General features: G+C 37.7%; 1 protein-coding gene across 2 annotated transcripts in view; it reads right to left on the reverse strand.

Annotated features, from left to right (window-relative positions):
* Positions 1–20735, reverse strand: part of npr1a (natriuretic peptide receptor 1a) — a 43227-nt gene that overhangs the window by 1446 nt on the left and 21046 nt on the right. For both annotated transcript variants that reach the window (NM_001105097.2, XM_011480645.3), the window contains 16 exon segments: positions 487–585; positions 653–827; positions 924–992; positions 1978–2101; positions 2238–2384; positions 2592–2760; positions 3537–3692; positions 3876–4035; positions 5054–5125; positions 8048–8152; positions 9085–9162; positions 9238–9312; positions 10352–10472; positions 11583–11667; positions 14412–14547; positions 16337–16431. In NM_001105097.2, the coding sequence (NP_001098567.1) occupies positions 487–585; positions 653–827; positions 924–992; positions 1978–2101; positions 2238–2384; positions 2592–2760; positions 3537–3692; positions 3876–4035; positions 5054–5125; positions 8048–8152; positions 9085–9162; positions 9238–9312; positions 10352–10472; positions 11583–11667; positions 14412–14547; positions 16337–16431 (1866 nt within the window).

A 20735-nucleotide genomic window follows, 5' to 3' on the forward strand; every position in this document is an offset into this window, starting at 1 on the left:
GTGCGGGAAACAAATCTCACAAATTTAGGGATGTAACAGTTCACTCTCCCTGTGATTTGGTTCAGACCTTGATTTTTGGGTCACGGTTTTGTTTGGGTTCGACATTACAAAACAACAGCAAAAACACTAAATATTTACACACTTTTTTAAATTTGCTAATAAGCAAGTAACAACGAGGACAACAATTCAGTTATTAATCATAATCCTACTACTAAGCCTGGTGTAATTTAATAAAACCATAAATAACAAATCCTTCTTGAACTAAGCACAACTCATGTTTCAACGTAAACATACAAAACAAACAATTCAGTTTAATGTGGCACCGCTAATGTCCTCCATCATTAGAAAAATTCCACGTGAACATGATGAATTAGAGTTTATGATGAATGACACAGTTTCCTCATTGATACTATTGTAGCCCAGGTGTAAAGTTTGACATAAGAGTCGCAGATCATAGTGAGGACTCCTGCAGGAGACCAGTCCTACCTTCTCCCGTGGATTCCATGCGGGACGCAGTGTTGACTGTGTCTCCAAACAAACAGTACCTGGGCATCTTTAACCCGACCACACCAGCACACACAGGACCTGAACACAAACGTCGTAATTTACATGTTTCCTGTTCAATATGTAACCATAGCATGTTTCCTCGTACCACTGTGAACGCCAATGCGCAGGCGCAGTTGCTGGCTGGGTCGATGTCGGATTTTGAAGCTCTTTACTGCATCGAGCAGGGCGAGCGCCATCCGTGCCACTTCCCGGCCGTGGAGTTTACCGTTCCTTACCGGTAATCCTGACACCACCATGTAGGCGTCTCCAATGGTCTCCACCTGAAGAGGAGGGACAATAAACTGTTAAACTATTTTCATCCTTTTATTCTCTCTTTCTGCACATGGAGCAATGCAAAGAAGTTACAAATCTTTTACCTTGTAAACATCAAAGTTGTCAATGATGGCATCAAAGCAGGTGTAGAGATCATTAAGCAATGTGACAACCTGAAAAAACAATAATAGTTAGACAATTTCATTTTCCTAAAAAAGGTCATGACACACTTTGGGGTGCAGTCATAGTTTTGACCACCAGATGGCAGTCTAATGGTTTGTTATTTTCCTTTTCTTGGTGATCTTAGATCCAATCCTGTTCCTGGAGATCTCTACACTGCTTTCTTTTCTCTTTATTCTGGTTGACTGATCACATCTGATTAGGAGCGGGAATTATTATCCATTCAACGCGATCATGAAGCAATTATCAATGCATCCTAATTCTATGCATTTTTAAAAACATGCTTTCTATTCACCACAAGACAGTAGACCAATGTCACTTATGTATTTTTCTCCACCCAGGTCCATTTGTGAGCAAAGATAGGATCAATGTACTTATTTAACTTTTATAAAAAACATTAAAAAAACATGACAATAAAAGCTTTGTGTTTGATGATCAAAAATCTTTCACAGCATCAACAAAACCCCCAAATTTTTCTCTAAACTCATTAACCTTAAATAACATAATAATGTGACTTTTTATAAACAGGTCAGCTTTAACAGGACACTCTTTAAATCGAAGAAAACAAAACCTATAGTGCCAAGCTAGCTACTGAACATAATATTATAATACAATGTGGAAGTGTGCGACATGACTTGCTGTGTTCCCTAAATACTAAATCTTAGTACGATCCAACAAATGGTCAAAGCCCTTTGACCATTAGAGGGAAAAATGTGCTGCTGGTTTAATACTTTCATGTTAAATCACATACATTATTTTAGTTCTAGATTTTTAAAAATTCACAAAATGATTCATCTATGGATCATAATCAAGACATCTAATAATCGAGTTCCCCTCTCCACCCCTACACCTGATCCAGGTAATCAGCAGCAGAGAAGCAGGCAGGATGGCAGATCTCCAGGACCAGGATTGGGCAGCCCTGTCTCAGACAACAATTCAAACCTTAACTCAGCTTTGTTCTGCTGATGTTCTACCAACCTGCAGCGGTGTGCTCTCAGCAGACAGCGCCGTGAAGCCGACAATGTCACTGAAGTAGATGGTGACAGAGTCGAACGCCTCGGCTTGAACCGTCTCGCCCCTTTTCAGCTGGTCAGCTACAGAACTGAAACACAAACACGGCTTCCTTCAAATCCTGCCATTCGATTGTGTCTACTTCTTCATGAACCCCAGCCCCATAACTGCAGAAAGAGCTGCAGCATTATCTAATATTCACTGCAGATGCATGAGAGCTTAATTACTGAGGTAGAATCTGGTACAGCAGGGCCTCAGCCTTGCGTTTTTCCTCGTTATATGCTTGAGTGCGTTCTTCCACCAGCTCCTCCAGGTTGTTAGCATACTGCTCCATCCGGGACAGTAAGTTGTCGAGGATGTTGGAACCATAACCTCTGAAAACAGAGAAGAACTGTCAGATCAAAGACAAAAGCGGAGTGCAAAAAGAGTGATGTCCTGCTTTAGGTTGGTAGAAAATGCTTCAAAGTTTTCTGTCACGTTTGATTTCTAAAGACTAGAATTGGTATTTCTGCTGTTTAAGACGTAGATTCTATTGCAAATATAAGTTTGTTTGGGGATAAAAACTGTTGATGACTTCACACCTGTGCTGCTTTCTCAGCAGGATCTTAATAGTGTTGAAATCCGGTCTCTCCCCCGGTTCTTCGCACCAGCACCGCTGCATCAGGACGCCGAGCTCCTCGCTGTGACTATGGAAGCAGAGGGAGGGACGGAGGAGGGGAACGCCGCCCCGAATCACGCCCTGGATGATCTCTGGGGGTGTGGAGCACAGAGGGGCATCACAACAAATGGGACATTCGTTCAGGCAAAACGGGGTCAAGCAAAAGCTTTTCAAGCTTTAAGGTTGGTTTGTTTAGTTTTTCTGAAGTCGTCAGACTTGTTTGGTTAAAGAGAAACACCTGACTGGAAACCAAAGCCTGAATGGGTTGGGACTCTTTGCGCAAAGTTGGAAAACACTCCATTCTACACAAACCGGAGTCTGACCTGGTTTTCCTTAAGCTCTGTTTGCATTAGAAGTCTTCAGCTTTGTGTCTTTCAGGTGCGTGAAAGTATATGATCAAGCTTGTTGTGGTTTTAGAAAGCCTCTGCTGGATTTCCTTAGATTTAAATTTCACTGTTTGCTTTTAACAAACTTTTAACAACCTTAAAGCATGAAAAGCATTTGCTTGACCCCGTTTTGTCTGCATTAATGTTTTTATTTTTTAACATTTCATTTAGATTTTTGGAAATTACTTTTACTTTCCGAAACATTTCCTTTTTATTTTGTTTCACTTTTTTGGGGGAATTTTGTTTTGGCAATGTGTGATTTGTTGATACGATTTGCACTTCAGGGCCACCGTAGGGTCCACTAGAGCGCACTGTTGACCTACCACCAAGTTCAGAGTAAATGAATTCAAAGCGTCTGTCTTGGGGCGGAAATGTTAAGTGGATCATAAATAGATGAAAAGGACAAATCCAACGTTTCAGGAGTCTGTAGCTTGAAAAGGAAGGCGCCTCTGAAATCCTAAAATACCTCTGAGTTCACTGACCTTTCGGGATGAGGGTGTGTGTGTCGATGTAGAAGACTCCCTTCAACAAGGCCAACTCCTGCAGGATTATACCAAAGCTGTAGACGTCCCCCTTCTGGGTCCCGCAGAGGGGAGGATCCTCTGTCCTCAGAAGCTCAGGAGCTGTCCAAAGCTTACCTGCCAGATGATTCATTACATTCACTCGAGGTGAAATCTTAAACTAACTGAAAACTATTGATGTGTGGACAAACATGAGCTGCCCTCCCCACCAAGCTGGTGTTAATTATCTCCCATGCATGGTGAATTTGTGCGTCACACAGATTTAGAAAGCCCCGAGGTGCGTGTTTGTGCGTGTCATACGTGCGTAGTAGGCGTGAGTGTCGTCGGGGCAGCTGCTGGTCCGAAGACTCTGCAGTCCGTAGTCCGTGATCTTCAGGACGAAGCGGCTGTCCACCACACAGTTGGACGACTTCAGGTTACCATGAGAAAAAATGACGCTGTTGTGGAGGAACGTCATCCCCTAAAGGCAAACAATCAGACAAACGAAGGGGAACAAACATCTGAATATGGTTAAAATCAATCTGGAAGCAGTTCTGGATGCAGCAATGGACTGGCTTGTTTGTCAGCTGCTGTTCCCTGTGGGGCTGGTTTGGTGTGAAAACAGCTAGATCAGTTTTCGTTTTCCCTGTGCCTTCTTTCCAACTGCCCTTACGGGTAGTTACGGGCGAAAAACGGGCAAATCTGTGGGCACGAAATAAAATGGTCGTATACCATTTGGCGAGACGTGGGGCCACAATATTCATGCAAAGTTTTTCTACAGGCATGCCGCAGGTGATAGGTCATGGTGAACACTACGACAACAAGCAAGTGTGAAGTAGGTGAGATCCAGGTGTGTCAAACTAGAGTGCAGCATAACGGCACCATACAACAGCATCATGTTATAAGTGCGTGCAACTCCCATTAGGCTTCACGGTATACCTAACACACACACAACAATGGTACGTTCTATTTTCATGATGCCTCTGCATCAGGTGGCTGAACGAGATCCAAGACACACCTGAGCTTACCTCAACCCTTTTGAACCTAGGGCCTAAACCTCTGTTTTTATCTACTTTTGAACTTATTTTCAATTGAAAAGACTATTTGCTTGATTATCTGGTATGATTTTAATCAGCACAACCTCACCTATGTGGCACTAACTTTATTTTGTCATTTTTCCATGTTGTATTCACACACTAGACATAAAATCACACAAAGGCACATACTTCCTTCTGGAAAAAAAGGGCTTAAATTTGCCGGGGAAGCCCGAAAAATGTTTTTTTAAAACATAGAATGAAAGTTTTAAGTGTTATTTAAAAAACAAAACAAGAGCAAATGTTTTAAATGTACTAGTTAACATCTTTTTGAATGAAAATACAAAAAAAAAAGAAAAACAAATGGGGAAATTCAATTTCAAATGCCACATTTATAAACGCAGAGGAACATCACAGGCCTCACAACGGCTCCACCCTCTTGACTGGCCAAACCGAGGACATTACCTTGACGATGTCATTGATGAGAGAGTATCTGAACATCCAGTCCAACGTCATGCTTTCGCTCTCCATCAAGTCCTAGATCACAAACATACAAAGATCTTCCGTGAGATCCCTTCGCTTCTCTCCACGTTTATTATCTGCAAGAACGTTTTCTGAGTTGAAAAGACGCCTCCACTCCAAGGTCGTCACTGCAAAAATAGAAAAATTCCACTTTTGTCGATAGTTTCTAGTTTAAATATCTAATTACCCTTGACTGACTAACTCCTTTCACTAAGATGAAATGCCTTGTTTTAGGAGAATAAATCTTGAATATCTTACAGAGTCATTTGATCTTGATAGAAACCTTATTTTAAGCATTATTTTTAACAAAGCAATTTTTTTTCTAACTTCATTTAATATTCTTAGGACGAAGCTTATTAAGTAAATTAATGTCTGATAAAAATGTATTTGGCTGATTTTAGGGAAACTGGAACGATTTATTTGTTTTACAAATGCATTTTCCAAAAGTGACAGAAGTTTCAAAGTAATAAACATTTACCAATTTATCTTAAAGTGTATAAATCTGGACTGTTGTGGCTCGGAAAATATGACAGATTTGGGGGGAAAGTACATAAATACTTAGAGGATACTTTTTGAGTAGTACATGCTTATTTTAGAACACAACATTTCCAATTATCATAGTAATAAACTTAATTATAAGTGTATAAATACAATGTCTAATTGTCTTAAAAGGGGACAACCTAAGAAATTTTATCATTTTATTTTAGTTTAGTTTCATGACAGATGTTTTCCCCCATTAGACAGAAACATCTTGTATTTCTTCTTTTTCTTTTTTTTATTTAAAACTTTTGCCCAGTGTGTGGACAATGTGCGGAAAGTTAGGGAACATCTGTGCTCAGAGGTTTTCATCATGGAGGGATTTCTACATCAGGAGGGTATAACTGAACGGTGAGGGACATGTTGGATTTGTCTATGTTTTCTGTGCTTCTGCCGGTGGTTCTAGTGTCTCCAGAACGGCTGGATCTCGGCTGTCACGCTCTTGAAAGTTGATATTTTGCGGAACCAAAGACGTATTCCTCCTCCCAGAGCTGGGAATAACTCACACACTTCTCAAATCCAGCGGTCAAACTGGCAACAGACCAAACTCTGCACAGCCCACGTCCATGCACCGTAGGCCGACACGTCTTCCTCATGTTGCTAGGTTACTGTACCAGCTGGTTGCTAGGTTACAGTGCTGAAGGATAACTATATTTGTGTGTTGGGGTAAAAAAGCTGACGTATACAAAAGTATTTGATGACTTCTGGAATGCTACCTGGATAATGATCCATAAGGATCAATGCCATAACATAACCCTACAGGTGGAGAGGCATTCAGAGTAGACAATGGAGTTTTATTATCTTGATACTGACGATTAATAGAGATGCTTTAAAAGGGAAACTAATGGAACTGATGGATAATGAAGCGGTTTTAGTGGATGATTAAGTGATTTTGATCTTTGATGATGAGAGATAAGTGAGATGTACTAAAGTGTAATGAAAAAAAAAACTATGAGATGGTCGATATGACACATAAAAGGAGTATAAAAGAAAACTGATGCCCAATAGAGGCTTTTATATGACTTTGATCATTCCTTATGTCTTTTATTATTCATCTATTTATTAATTGAGGTATTTATTTACATATTTATTTGTTTATTTATTTATTTATCTATTTATTTATTTATTTTCTTGTAAGGACTATTATTATCTTTGTTTCTAATATGCAAATCTTTTTATTGTTAATTTACCAATGATACTTAGGTTATGTTTTAATCACTGACGTTTTTTATTTTTTAATTACTAACATTCTTATATCTTATTTTATTTTTTATCTTTTTCCATTTTTATTGTTGTTATTTTATGATCATTTTTATTTTTTATTCTGATGTTTTTTACTCCAGTGTTTCCTCTGGGGGATCCATCGTTCTTGGGCACCACCAGCTTGACCTGTAGGGCGTGCCGTTGCTGTGGTGCCCGTTCTGGTTGGGCGGGCTGGGGTCCCACTCTGTGGTCTAATAGCCATGGATGGGGCCCTGGGCTGCCCTGTGTTGGGCGGGCGCTGCGGTAATGGCCCCTGTGGTCGGGCTGGGCCTTGGAATGAATGGATCCCCATGATATCGTTTCCTCACAGCAGTACCAGGCCAGACCTTCTTCAACTGCAGTTATTTGTTTCTGTTCACTGTTCTACTGGGGTAACTGGGTGGGTGGGGATGGGGGCGGGGGGTGGTGAGGGAGGGGTACCTTCTTTGTGGGATTGTCCTTTGTTTTCTGTTTTGAACAACTTTCATTTTTTATGACTGTTTTATCTGTTTTTATGTTAAGCGCTTTGTGTTTTTAACCAAAATGAAAGGCGCTATATAAATAAATAAAGTTTGAGTTTGAGTTTGAGCTTAATGAGTCACCAGAGAGCTTTTACTGGTTAATGGAGATGAAAAGAGCAACATTCATAAAGTACTGATGGTTAAAGTCCCACTCCAATCGTCTTTTGATCTATTTTAAAAGCATTTCCAGTGGTCTTTTAATTATGATTATGCCATATTTAGCCAAAAATTAAAACTAGAGCTATCCAGCTGTAAGGTTTGGAGCCAGATGCCAGTCCGGACTTGGAAAACGAATGGATCTAGCCATCTGAAAGTGGATGCATCAGAACTCAGCGGAGCAGGAAGCTTTTGGCCCGCCCATTTTTTATCTTTTTTTTTAGAAATACAACATTTTTCAAACAGCATCTTTCAACTGCTCCTGATTCACAACAAGTCGAATAGATAAAAACTCAGAAATGCAATTTTAATCTTAATTTTCTTAGTATATGCCCTCCAACGTTAGAAAAATCCCCCAAGAACATGTTAAAAAGCCCCATTTTCATAGGAGTGGGTCTTTAATGATGGAAGCAGGCGTGGGGCTCTGACAGCTGATCCTGGCTATAAAGACATTGACAGATTCAGAGCTGGGTGGGGTTACCTGAAGGCTGCCTCTAGGGCAGTATTCTGTGATGATGCACATATTTGGAGGGTCAACGCAGGCGCCAATGAAGCGAGTCAGGTGTTCGTTATGAACATCTCGCATCTATAAAAACACAGAGGTGAAGTCAGACATGCCAAGCTGAGCACAAACGAAATATCAATTGAGTGGCCTAAAGCTGTGTTCAGACTGTTTCGCGCTGCAGGAGCGTCCAGTTTTCATGTTCAATCAATGTACAGCTGCATTGAGAGGTCACGTGGCGCAATGTCGTGGCGGTCTAGCCGAAGAACATTCTGAGCATTGGAATGTATGTTTTCAGAGTTCAAATATGAGAACGTTGATAATGTGATCAGAGGGTGATCGGTGCTGCTTCTTCTCTTCCTTAACTTTATGGTTGTGTCCTAATTCCTTCCCTAGTTACTACACAGTGCACCATAACGGGCGTTCGCCATTTTGTAGCGCTGTCCAAATCTACAACTCCAAAATCGAATGCCCTAGATATTTCCCAGAGGTCTCAGCGAAAAACCAGTGTGCATCAATGCTCACTAGATCGGCAAATATAGAGCACAATGCATTGCGCTTGAAAAGTATTTAAAAGTCCTTTTTGTAATAAACCATAGACGCTTTTATCTTTAGAACCAATTGGATTCATAAATAGGCATCCTAAACACTCATATCAATGGGATTTTCCCTTAGGGAAATCGATTATGTCATATTTAGAAGAAAAATAAAAGTAGTGAGCATGGTGTTCAAATTGCTTTTAAAATCCAGGGCACTACAGAGTCCTGCAATATATAATTTTTTCTCTCTAAATGATCTTATGAACTGATGCCTATTTAGAGCTCCTCAAATTAAATAAACCTAATCTCTGAACATTATTTGTGACAGTAGCTCCTCCCACACTTGTCAGCAGCATCAAGTTTATGAACACATTTTTGAACAAGAGTTGAGCAGTGAAAGTTCGATGTAAATGAAGCATTAGATGAAATCATGGATTTCAGAAGGAACAGAAATGTATAGATGAATGGTTTTCTTACATGTTTCAGTTCAAACAGAACATTCCTGGTCAGTTCAATGCGTTTCTTGTTAATATACTTGATGGCTACAAGATTCCCCTGTGAAAACAAAACGTCACTAAAGTTATTCTTTTAATCTATTTTATGTCAGCATGAATGCAGTCGCTCACAAACCTTATAGTATCCAGTTTTTGTGTAGATCTGTAGGTTTCCCTCCATGGTCATCAAAGAGCCGTAGTTGGACCCTTTCTACAAAAAAGCCATTAGTTTACATTTTCCGTACATTTGAGCTACTCAGCAAAGTCCGCACACACCTAACATGAACATGAATTTTGGGCATAGTTTAAAAAGAAAAAAGAGCATAGCCATTTCGCAAAAGTGGCATTCCCCTGTTGATCGCACATTTGTTACCTGTATATTGTTATTATTTAATGCATAAATCCCTAGCTCAAGCTAAATCAAACAACATGACATACAATATGAACATGTTAGGAATGTGGGGGTGGTTAACAAAAAGTTTCAGTTGCCAAGGAAATCCAAAAGTTTACTTTTGCAGATTATTTTACAAACGTGTCGTTTTTTTAAATGAATTAGTCAGGTACAGATCAGACCAGGGTGGAAAGGGCACAAGGGGCGCCTGAAAAAGGGGGGAAGCAAGGGTGGGGGAGCCTGCGGGCCATGCGACGCCACTCGCTGCTTTACTTTTTTCATTTTATTATTTTTTCTACTTGTGCTGTCCAACAGCTGAGCAGACAGATCAGAGCTGAAAGCCTCTTGTGTTGGACATATTTTACTGTTACAATAGGGGTTATGAAACATTTGACACACTCGGGGTATATTTAAATAAACTTCTTTTGTAATTTAGGTTAAACTTTATTCATCTGCTTAACTTTAAATAATTTTGGAAGCTGGTGAGGCATGAAAATGTACTTTTGCGATGGAAAAAATCTGATTTATTTAAAAACACATAAAAAACATTTTACATGAACAAAAACAACCACAAAAAAAAAAAAAATTACAAACATAAAAATGAAGAACAAGACATGATAGGAAATGTTTATAATTCATTTGATAAAAAGTTACAAAATATAAAATATTTTTTTATCTTTTTTTAGACTGATTAAATAGAAATACAAAACTTGCAAATAAAATAAAGCTTATCAGTTTATAAAGCAACTATAAGCGAGATTGAAATAATGTGACTTTAATGCATTACATTTAATCATATTTGCACTACAAATAAAATAAATACATAATAGCTTGATGCAAAGGAAATAATGCGGATTACCATAGAGATCGTGAGCCGGCTGCATGCTCTCCTCAGAACTTTATCCAGGTTGCTCATCTGGATGTCGACCCAAGAAACTCTCCACAGCTGAGCTGCCAGCTCATTCTCCAGCTTCAGCTTCCTATCCAACAGACAGTAGGACAAGTGTGTGTGCACGTGTTTGCAGTGTTGCCGTATAGGTGTGTGTTAAAAAAAAAGTGAGGAGTAAAAGGGGGAAAGGATTGAGAGATAAACAGAGACTTGATGAGTGAGTTTGTCATTGAGATGGCGACAAAAATTGAGGATTTTTTTAAATCAAAAAGTGCGTCGCGCTGCAGGGTGGATTCAGCTGGCCCCGCCTCTCAAATGCACCTTGTGAACAGACGGCTCGGTTACATCTCATTCTTGTTCATCCAGGTAAGATGCTTCATTGCCTCAACCTCTAACGGTTGTAAATTTATCTTAAAGTTATTATTTTCCTTGTTACAAACAAGAGAACACGCAAAAATCCAACAGTTTTGCTTCATGACAAAATTTATTTAGTTCTAATAAACAAAAAACATCAATGAAAGTCAGAGTTTTTCCTTGATTGATTTAACAAACCAGTTTATAAAGTTTAATAAATCAGTTTTATTTGTAGAAACAATCATTTTTGTGTATTAATTGATTAAAAAACACATCTCACTGTTATGTATCTATCAAACGCTTTATAAGCTCATAAATCAGCACCTAAAAATAGTAAACATAGTTCTGATGTACCTAACATGTCCATCTGAATTGAAAAATTGTTTAGTGATAGTAAAACCTTTTTTATTTATTAGGTCATAACATGTTTTGCTTTAGTTGTGCGAGTAAAAACGGCAGATCCTCTTTTCTCAAAGCCTAATTCTCCATTCCCTCGCTCTGCGCCTCACTGTGATCTCTCTTTATGATAGAGGCAGAGAAAAACAAAAGAAAGGAAAAGGATGTGCAAAAGAGGGATGTGCAAAAAAACAGGGAAGGAAAGACAGAAAAGAGGACAAACAATAAAATGGAGAAAGAGAGAGGGAGGGGGGGAGAGGTGCTGTGAGAGTTTGAACCGTCACAAAAGGTTGTGTGGTTTTTGTACATCTATCTTTGTGAGAAAAATTTTAAATAAAGCTTTATTTTCAGCGCCCGCCGTATGGTAACCTGTACATCCGATTCTCAGCGGCCCGTAGGCCCTCTGGAGCTTATGCACCATTTTGAAAAAGCGCAACTTTTCGTGTCTCACCTGTAGATAAAAATAGTGATTGTAATGATGATGACAAAGACGAAGCAGATCACCATGGCAACCATCTGATGCATTGTAACCGTACCTGTGAGAGAGGAGAAGAAAACAGGAGGTCCTGATCAGAGGAGGCGAGTGCAGTTTCCTTTCTTTACATGCATGGACATAAAGTTATCTCCATGTGTTTATCTGTTAGTGGTTTGGTCTTTACTGCTGAGTTTTAAGGTCAGTGAATGGCTAAGAGTCTGTATTTGTTCATGATGGCAGCAATTGAATGCTTTCTTGCAACTTTTTGTGTCAGGGTGGTAAATTTAGGCGTTTTTCTAACTAATCCAGAAGGACTGGAATCAACAAAGAACCAGTATTCTAGGTTGTATTTTCTTCTTCTTCAGATTTATAGTTAAGAGTACGGTGGCCGACAAGGCTCACACTACATGCAAAAGACAAAACAAACAATGCAACGGCATGAGCCGAAGCACAACAGAAGTGGAAAACAGCATTAATGAGGAACTTATTTACTGGAAAAAAATGTATTCTTCTTGAGAGGTACTTGATATTTGTACTATATAACGTGTTTTCTTAATGAATAACGTAATTTCTCGCAAATATACGTTTTGTTAGACAAGAATCGTTAGATGCATATGTCACTATGTGAAGAGCTGCCTAAATTTACATTTTTAGACAAACGTATATTAGTTAGAAATTACGTTATCTAGTAATAACTCATATTGTCTAGTACAAACATCATGAACATCAGAACAATACATGTTCTCCATCATGAGAAAAATGCTACAAGGAGATGGTAAAAACACCAAAAACACAACTTTTATTGGAATAGTTCTTAGAAAGATGAAATAGAGGTGTTTTATCTCAATGGTTCTGAGCTGGAAATAGACGGTCTTTCTGTTGGTCGAACTTGAAACTAAAAACTGCAGCTATCGCTGATGTACTGATCTGATTGTAGCACCTTGAACAACCTGGGTTGTGAACCGGTGCTTTATAAATAAAATGAATTGAATCAGTGCAGATGCCAACCCCATGTCTGCTGTAACTGGTCGCTGCTACTGTGTCTCACTGAAGGAAAACCACTTACCTGGTCTTCAAACTGTATTTCAGATCCAAAGCTTGTTACTGGGATACAAAGTCAATGAAAATCCAATGTTTCTGCCAAATGTTGCTGCTTGGATGGAATCTGAGATTTCTTCCGTCAACCTTGAAATATTTGTTGAAATATTCCTGTCTGATCTTGTTCTGGGTTGAACTGAATCCAATTTCAACATAAAGTGAAATTCCCTTTCTATTCTATTCTATTCTATTCTATTCTATTCTATTCTATTCTATTCTATTCTATTCTATTCTATTTAGTCTAGTCTATTTGAATGTTTTAATTTTTGTTTTTTAACTGATTTAACCTGCAAATAGTCCATTAATGTCTCTGTACTCTGATAAAATAAAATAATCAATACTTGGAGTTTTGACCATTTTTGTCAGAATAGGAGTCATTGCAGAGAGCTCAGGAAAATATGTTCATTTTTCTCTCTTTTAATGTTAACGCTTTAGAAAAATTACTTCATATATTGTCATTTTTATTTATTAACCTTTATTTAAACAGGTAAAAAAACACTGAGATCAATTTCTCTTTTGCAAGGGTGACCTGACCAAGCACATGTCACAAAACACGATAACAATATAAAATACAAACAATAAGATTGGAATTGTTACAATTTAAAATTTTAAATATAAAATTAAAGTACAGGAAAGTAAAGTAACTTAGTGTCATAGTGTATGTGTAACCCTATTTAATCTCTAAATAATTTTAGGTTTCTGATATAAACTGTCTACTATTAAATAACGGTTTGTTCTCAGTTTTATAATTCAGAAAAATTGAGTCTTTCCACTCTATAGTGTGAAATATGCGTCTAAATGCATATTGGGTAGTTTTTGGTGTTTGTGTAGCTTTGGAAGAATGCATATTGTGTGGTTTTGTATGTGAGGCTTTCATAAAAGGAATAAAAATAAGTCAAAGCAATAAAAATTTGAATTAAATATTTTGTAAATCACTTTTGATTTTCTTCAAAAACAGAGTATTTATTCCATTTTTTTAACAGATGCAGTGTTGCTCCTGTCAATCATGCTCATGTTTTACCTTTTAGTTCATAATTTCTTCTTAAAACCAATTTTAAATGCATTTTTAGGGGCAATTTATGAAATTGCACCTTCTCTTTGGACATGAAAAAGTGCTGCAGCCTATTTCTGTGCAATGAGTTAATGTTTTTTGTTCACGATTAAATTGTAAAGATTAGATTTATGAGTTCATGTAAATACACTTTATGAACAATAAAATCTATTCTGATGCTAAAATCTTTTCTGTGAGTGTATATTTATCTTTTTTCTAAGTTTAATGTATTTGTCATGTTGTTATCTTTGTTTATCTATATGTAGTTATTCACTTTTATCTTTCAAATTTACGATTAAAATATATATTATTTTATTTTCCTGTGTTTTTTTCATCTGCTGTAGGGTTTTTTCACGTCTGTGTATTTTTACTGTGAGTTTTGTTCCTTTTAGTTAGTATTTGTATGTATTTTGTTGTATAAACAGATCTGACGTGGAAGGGGGTGGCTGTACTCTTTGCTGAAGGTGTTTGTTGTTGCTATGGTTGCATCTGGATGTGTTTCTGCTAAATAAATCCTTGCCAATATTTCCAGCTATTGGAATTTATTTTTTAGTGTAGCTCAGACTTGCAGGTGTAGATGTATTAGGTGTGTCGGTGGGTTTCTCTGTTTTTCATGTCATTTCTGTCCCTTTGAACCTATGTCTCTGAGCTCGTACTTGTGAGGCAAGCCGGGTTGTCGTTCTTGAAACCGCACTCTGGGACTTCTAAAGGAGGGGAGCCTCCGGGCCACTGGAAGTTCAGACCTTTCTGCAGGACCAGCTCCTTTATGGAGCTGTTATAAACACACACGACCTAAAGAGACACAAACAAAGGAAGCTAAACAGCTGCAGTTATACCTTTGGATTGTTTGGTATCAACTTGCGTTGGATAACCAACCAACCCAATCAATCAATCAATCAATCAATCAATCAATCAATCAATCAATCAATCAATCAATCAATCAATCAATCAATCAATCAATCAATCAATCAATCAATCAATCCATCAATCAATCCATCAATGCATCAATCCATCAATCAAATGTGTAGTCCCTCAGGGGAAATAATGTAAACAAGAAAATTTGTTTTAAACTACAGACCCCCCACCCCCTCCTCCTTGGAAATGCTTCAATCTGTCTGTAAAACAGAACAAAAGTTTCTCTTGTTTTCTTAAAAACATCCCTCCAGGCTACTAATACAAGTTCTGCTGGATCTATCCAGACCAGGCTTCTGCAACTTGAAGCTCCGGCACCACAAGAGGCACTTCGACCTCTCCACTGCTGCTCTTTGGCTTTGAAGAAAATTAGTTTTGTGGTTTGCTTAATTTATATTTAGATTTTTTACATGTCAGATAACTGATGAAATGATGCTACAAGGTTCCAATTAAAATATAAAAAATAAATAAAAATAACCTTGAAGCACGTATTCTTATGTTATGCTGCACAATAGCATGCAGTTGCTGTTCAGAGGCAAAGTTCTTAAAGTTAATTTATAGATTTGAAAAAAACAAACAACTAATGATGTCATAGTTACAGAACAAAGGGGAAAAGAATGAAGATATGCCATGTTTTAATTGGCGTTCCTGCATTTTTAATTTACTTAACTCTGCTGCAGCTGGAGGATCTTATTTGACACAGAATGTGTTTTATTTTGAAATTAACAAAATGTTCTGCTGTCCAAAAAGTTTTAAAGATTTTTACACAGAGAAAAATAAAAGGCTGTTATAATTCAATTCTTGTAAATATTTATATTTTACACATGAATGATCACAACCAGTGTATTTTTCTGAATGGTGAAGTGGGACTTTGTGGCTCTCGCTGGGGTTTGGTCAGTAACAAACATGACCAATTTGCTCTTTTAGTGTGAAAGGCTGCAGGCCTCTGCTCTAGGCCATAAGATTTTACTCTCTAAGTTACAGAGAGGCACTTCCTCTCTCTTTTTCCTAATGATAGTTTAAGCTGGTTTTCAAAATGGCTGTCAAAACATCAGTTTTGTCAACACGAAACTTCTACATTGCTGGGTTTCCTTCAAACTGTATTGTAAAACTCTATTTGGGATGTAATGTGGATGAAAAAAAAGTATTTTTAATACTTTATTATGTCTAGAACACAGGTGTCAAACCTAGAGGGCCAGGGCCATACACGTGTCCTAGGATGCTTTTTCTCGCTGTGGCTTCTTATTGGCTAAAAACAGCTGATCCAGGTAATAAGCAGCAGATTGCCTGGGGTCAGACACACTTTAAAACGACCAATTAATTATCATGAAAGTTTAAGAAGTTCAATGATTTGCCACAATGAGAAAACGCCTTTCATCGGATTATGATGTTGATGGGATTGGTTTTGCTTGTTTCATAATTTGCTGCATTTTCACGCGTGGAGACTGTAGACCCCAGCTTCCATTTCAGTGAGAACATACACAAACATCAGCTGGAGCTGGGAACTGTCAGAGTGTTTTTTCACTGTGATTATTCAAGTGGCAGATTTGGCTGCTTAGTCTAACCTGACAGAAAAAGCAGGAAGTTCTCACATGAGTGAGAAAGCAGCTGCCACTCCATATTTAGTCCTGAAACTAAATACTGTAAATGAAACTGGAAGATGTTTTACCTCAAACTTTCCAGAGTTGATGTCTGTCATGTCCCATAAGGCAAAGTCTATCTCTCTGTCTCCAAACTTGTCCATCTCTACCGTCCCCATCACTCCTGCAGACACAACACACCAGACAGGTTCAGAGCACATTTTTATCTGCATCTTTAGGATCTTTGTCAATATTGATTACTTTTGTTTTGAACATATCTTAATCTGTGATCGGAGTTAAAAAAATAAATAGGAGCTGCTAAAACTCCACTAAACAAACAAACAAAAAGAAAATCACCTAAAAATATGGCAAAAAAGGACAATGAAGCTCATATTTCTGTTAGGAGGATTTCGAAGGAATGCAGGAATGCTCTGACTCAGAATTTGGCATTGGGGAAAAACTGATGTAAGATCTCTCAAAAAATCTTCTGAAATCAAATCTGTTTCATTCTGTTTTGTAATCTGAAGTGCTTCAACTACTCAAGAGTTTTTATGACATTTTCAAACTTAAAAGCATTTGTAGGATACCGATAATGAAGCCAAAGCAATCGCTTGTTCTTTGTCGACAATTTTTACTTTCATTTTTATCTTGTAAATTTCTTAATTTGCGGAAGGGAATAACTGGAAGCAGTTGTTGCTTTTGTAGTTAAAACTACAATAAACACATAAAAATAATCAATAGAATAACCCAAAAATACGACAAAAATAGAAAATACAGCTAATGTTTCAGTTATGAGGGTGCCAGAGTCAGAATTGAAAAAAAATTGATGTAAGATCTCCCAAAAAATCTTAAATCACATTTCTGCACTCTAATATTTTTTCGTCTCTGTTTAGTAATCTAAAGTAATCCTACTGCTAAGCAGCTGTTATCCTTTTAAAACAGTTTTAAAACTTAAAAGTATTTGTTGGATGCCGATCATGATGCCAAACTGACAAGCTGTTCTGTAACTTTTGAATCTTTGTCAACATATATTACTTTCATTTTGAGTTCTATTATCTTAAACATTTTATTAGTGACATAAGTTAGAAAAAAAAGTAATGAATGAAAGCGATGGCTGGTTTTGTGGTTATGACTCCAATAAAGAATTTAAAAAAAATCAGTAGACTGCCTGAAAATATGGCAAAAATGAAAGTAAAGCTAACGGTTCAGTAATGAGGGTGGGAAAAATCCAGAATTTGAGGAATGGCAGGAAGTCAGAATTTGTTGTTGGGGAAAAATTGATGTAAGATCTCTCAAAAACCTAAAATCAAATCTGCACTTTCTGTTATTTTCTGTTTCTGTTATGTAATGTAAAGTATTCCCACTGCTAAGGAGTTTCTGTCATCCTTTTACATTTTTGGATACAGATCGTGAAACCAAACCAACAGGTCATTCTGCGTCTATTGAGTCTTTGTCAACAATTATTAGTCATTTTCCAGATGGAAATGACATTTGCAGATGGAAGTTAGAGAAAAAAATAGAATAAATGGAAGTAGATACTGTTTTTGTGGTTAAAACTCCAATAAAAACAAATAAAATCACCTAAAATATGACAAAAATGGAAAATAAAGATCATGCTTTGGTTGCAGCTATTTTTTCTAAAAGATGTAATAAAAGTTAAGTTAAAAGATTTTAAAACTGTTTGATGTGTGTTCGTTGTGGTTTCAAGACGTTTAACAAGGACGACTCATCGTGTGCTGAGACGCTGTCACTTTAACCCAATGCATCATGGGAGATGTAGTGCGAACAGCCGCCGAACGCAGACAGACTCTCTTCTGTGAGCTTCATTGTTTTGTTCACGTTTTCACGTTTTCTGATTCTGTGATACCAGCTATCACGGAATCTGATACCAGCTAAAGACGAGCTTTAAGGCCCGTACACACCGGGACGAATATTCGCCAGGCGTTATTCGCCAGCGTTTTTCGCCACGTTTTTTGTGTTCACACCCAGGCGATTTTCGCTGACGATGAGTGGAGTGAACATGCAATTTCATTCCCTGACATTAGATGGCGCTTAATGTAAAACAGAAATACTCCTGTACACAAGGTGGCGCTGCGCAACTTTACGCTTCTGAAAGTCGCTTTTCACTCAGAAGAAGAGAGCAAGTATTTACACGCTTGTCAGAATCAAACAAAGAAAACATGAATATTTCAAGCACCAGTAGCTCCAACTGGTGCTTGGTTCGGGGATATTTTAGAATGTCCGTCATTATTGCTTCGCGGCAGTGTAGACGCTACTTGGCGTCTATCTTCTTCGCTGGTATGTGTGCTCAGCAAGGCAGTTTTGTGTTTGAGCGCCCCCAAGTTGTGTTTTACTGTAACTTCAGAAGCTCCAGACACGTGAGCAAAAGCGCCATTCTCGTTGGTCGAGTAGATTTCGACGCGACGCGTCGAAAAAAAAAAACGAACCCGAGGCGTTTTTTTTTTTTGACGCTTTAACGCCTGGCGTTTTTTCGCGTCGGTGTGCACACTCTCGTTGGTGCCCTTTGTTTAGTCACGAGGCGTTAAACGTCGGCGAAAATCGCCGGCGAAATTCGTCCCGGTGTGAACAGGCCTTTAGCTGGTATTTTTGTTGGAACTGAGAGACTTTATGAGCTAAATCGGAACAAGGAAGTGAAGACTGTAACCACTTCTGACTGGTCAGACTGATGACATGTGATTAAGCCTCCAAGAATGATTGGTGGAGACAGTTAAAGGGGCGGGACTTTTCCTAAAACAGTTAAAGCTGCAGCTAAATCGCGGTACTGTCATTCTTATCAAAATGTCTTTAATAGAATCAAATAAACACAAAGAAAAAAGTATTTTACGATCTTTTATATTCCTAACACTCAGTGTTTTATCAGGGCCTGTTTGGATGAACACAGACCTGAAATCCTGGAGATGGTAAATCTTTATAGATCAGTGAAAATGGGTAATTTCCCACGACACACCTGACCAAGTTCATCAGAAATTCTCCTTTGAGTTGTGGGATTGGACTTCTGGCATGGAGTAATTCATTTCCCATAATTCCTTTGTTTACACTTTCTCCTGCTAGCTTACAGCCCCTCAAAAGCCCAACTGAACATTAACGATGCAACAGAAATGGTGAGCAGTATCGGAGCCGTCCAGCCGTCCAGTTTAGATCCAGATTCCAACTCAGACGAGGAAAACAAAGACGTTCGTGGATCTATTTGTCTGCAAGTGGATGCATCGGAAAAGAGCCAAGCAGGGAGGTTGTGGTCCGCCGACTGTGGTAGCTATGCCAATTTTTACAGGATTCACAAAGATCTAAATAAAAAAATACTCAGAAAAGCAATTTGAACTTTAATTTCTATTTATATATGTCCTCCATCATGAGACAAATGCCAGAAAAACATTTTAAAACCACAAAAAACATGATTTCCATTGGAGTGAATCCTTAATGACAAAAAATGTTTGTATATACATACATATATATATATATATATATATATATATATATATATATATATATATATATATATATATATATATATATATATATATATATATATATATATATATATATATATATATATATGGAAACATTGTGAATACAGCTTAATATGTGTAGGATGTCTTTTTACGTACTGCTAATAACCACTTAGAGATCCTGGATCTATAAAAAAATAATAGGAGTCATATCTATTGAAACTTAAGCCTCACTCCAGTTGTCATATACAGTTAAAGGTTTAGCTATAAAATGCTGAAAAAGCAATCCACACTGAGTAAACACAACATTTTCTAACTTTGGTAGGTAATTTATACCTTCCATTATGGAGATTAAAAGAAAAGAAGATGTGATTGTATCTGTCATGGCATAATGTTTTAACATTTGAAATAAATCCACATCAGCTCCTCACAGGCCCGTAGGGCTGATGAGATCAACGCAGCTGTATTTTTAGGGCTTATTGTTCATCAGGTGTCGACTGCAGGTTCTGAATTTAAATCTGTCTCAGGCCCTGTGACGCACGTGAACGGTGATGGATGGCCACTGATGGTGTTTCAGTGAGGGTTGGTGGATAAAAGCAGCCCAATCTAATAAAGAGCAGGCAAAGCAGCCTGTTTATCTGGACCATCACTGTCCTGAAATATACACTGAGGCCGGGAGTGGGTTACAACGCTCCAAACCCTCTTTTTGTTTAATTGAGGTAAGTTTTTTTTTTTTTAGTTCTAGGACATATGATGTCTGGGTTGCAAACACAATAAATATATTTCTTTCTATACTACTCTTACTTTTCGTGTATTTTTTTTCTTTTTAGCTTTTTTCTGGTTTTCATTCTTATGGCAATTTATTTGAATGCATTTCTAAAAAATTTTAAGTAAAAAAACACTAACAAATGACTAAATCCAAATTAATTTCATAATTTTGCTCAAATTTATACTATTATTCAGAAGATATATGATTTTTAGGTATCACCCTTTATTGGGTTTGGTTAAAATACATTACACT

This window comes from Oryzias latipes, chromosome 11 (genome assembly GCF_053564925.1).
Source record: "Oryzias latipes strain Hd-rR chromosome 11, Olatipes_Hd-rR_3.1".
Lineage (NCBI taxonomy): Eukaryota > Metazoa > Chordata > Actinopteri > Beloniformes > Adrianichthyidae > Oryzias > Oryzias latipes.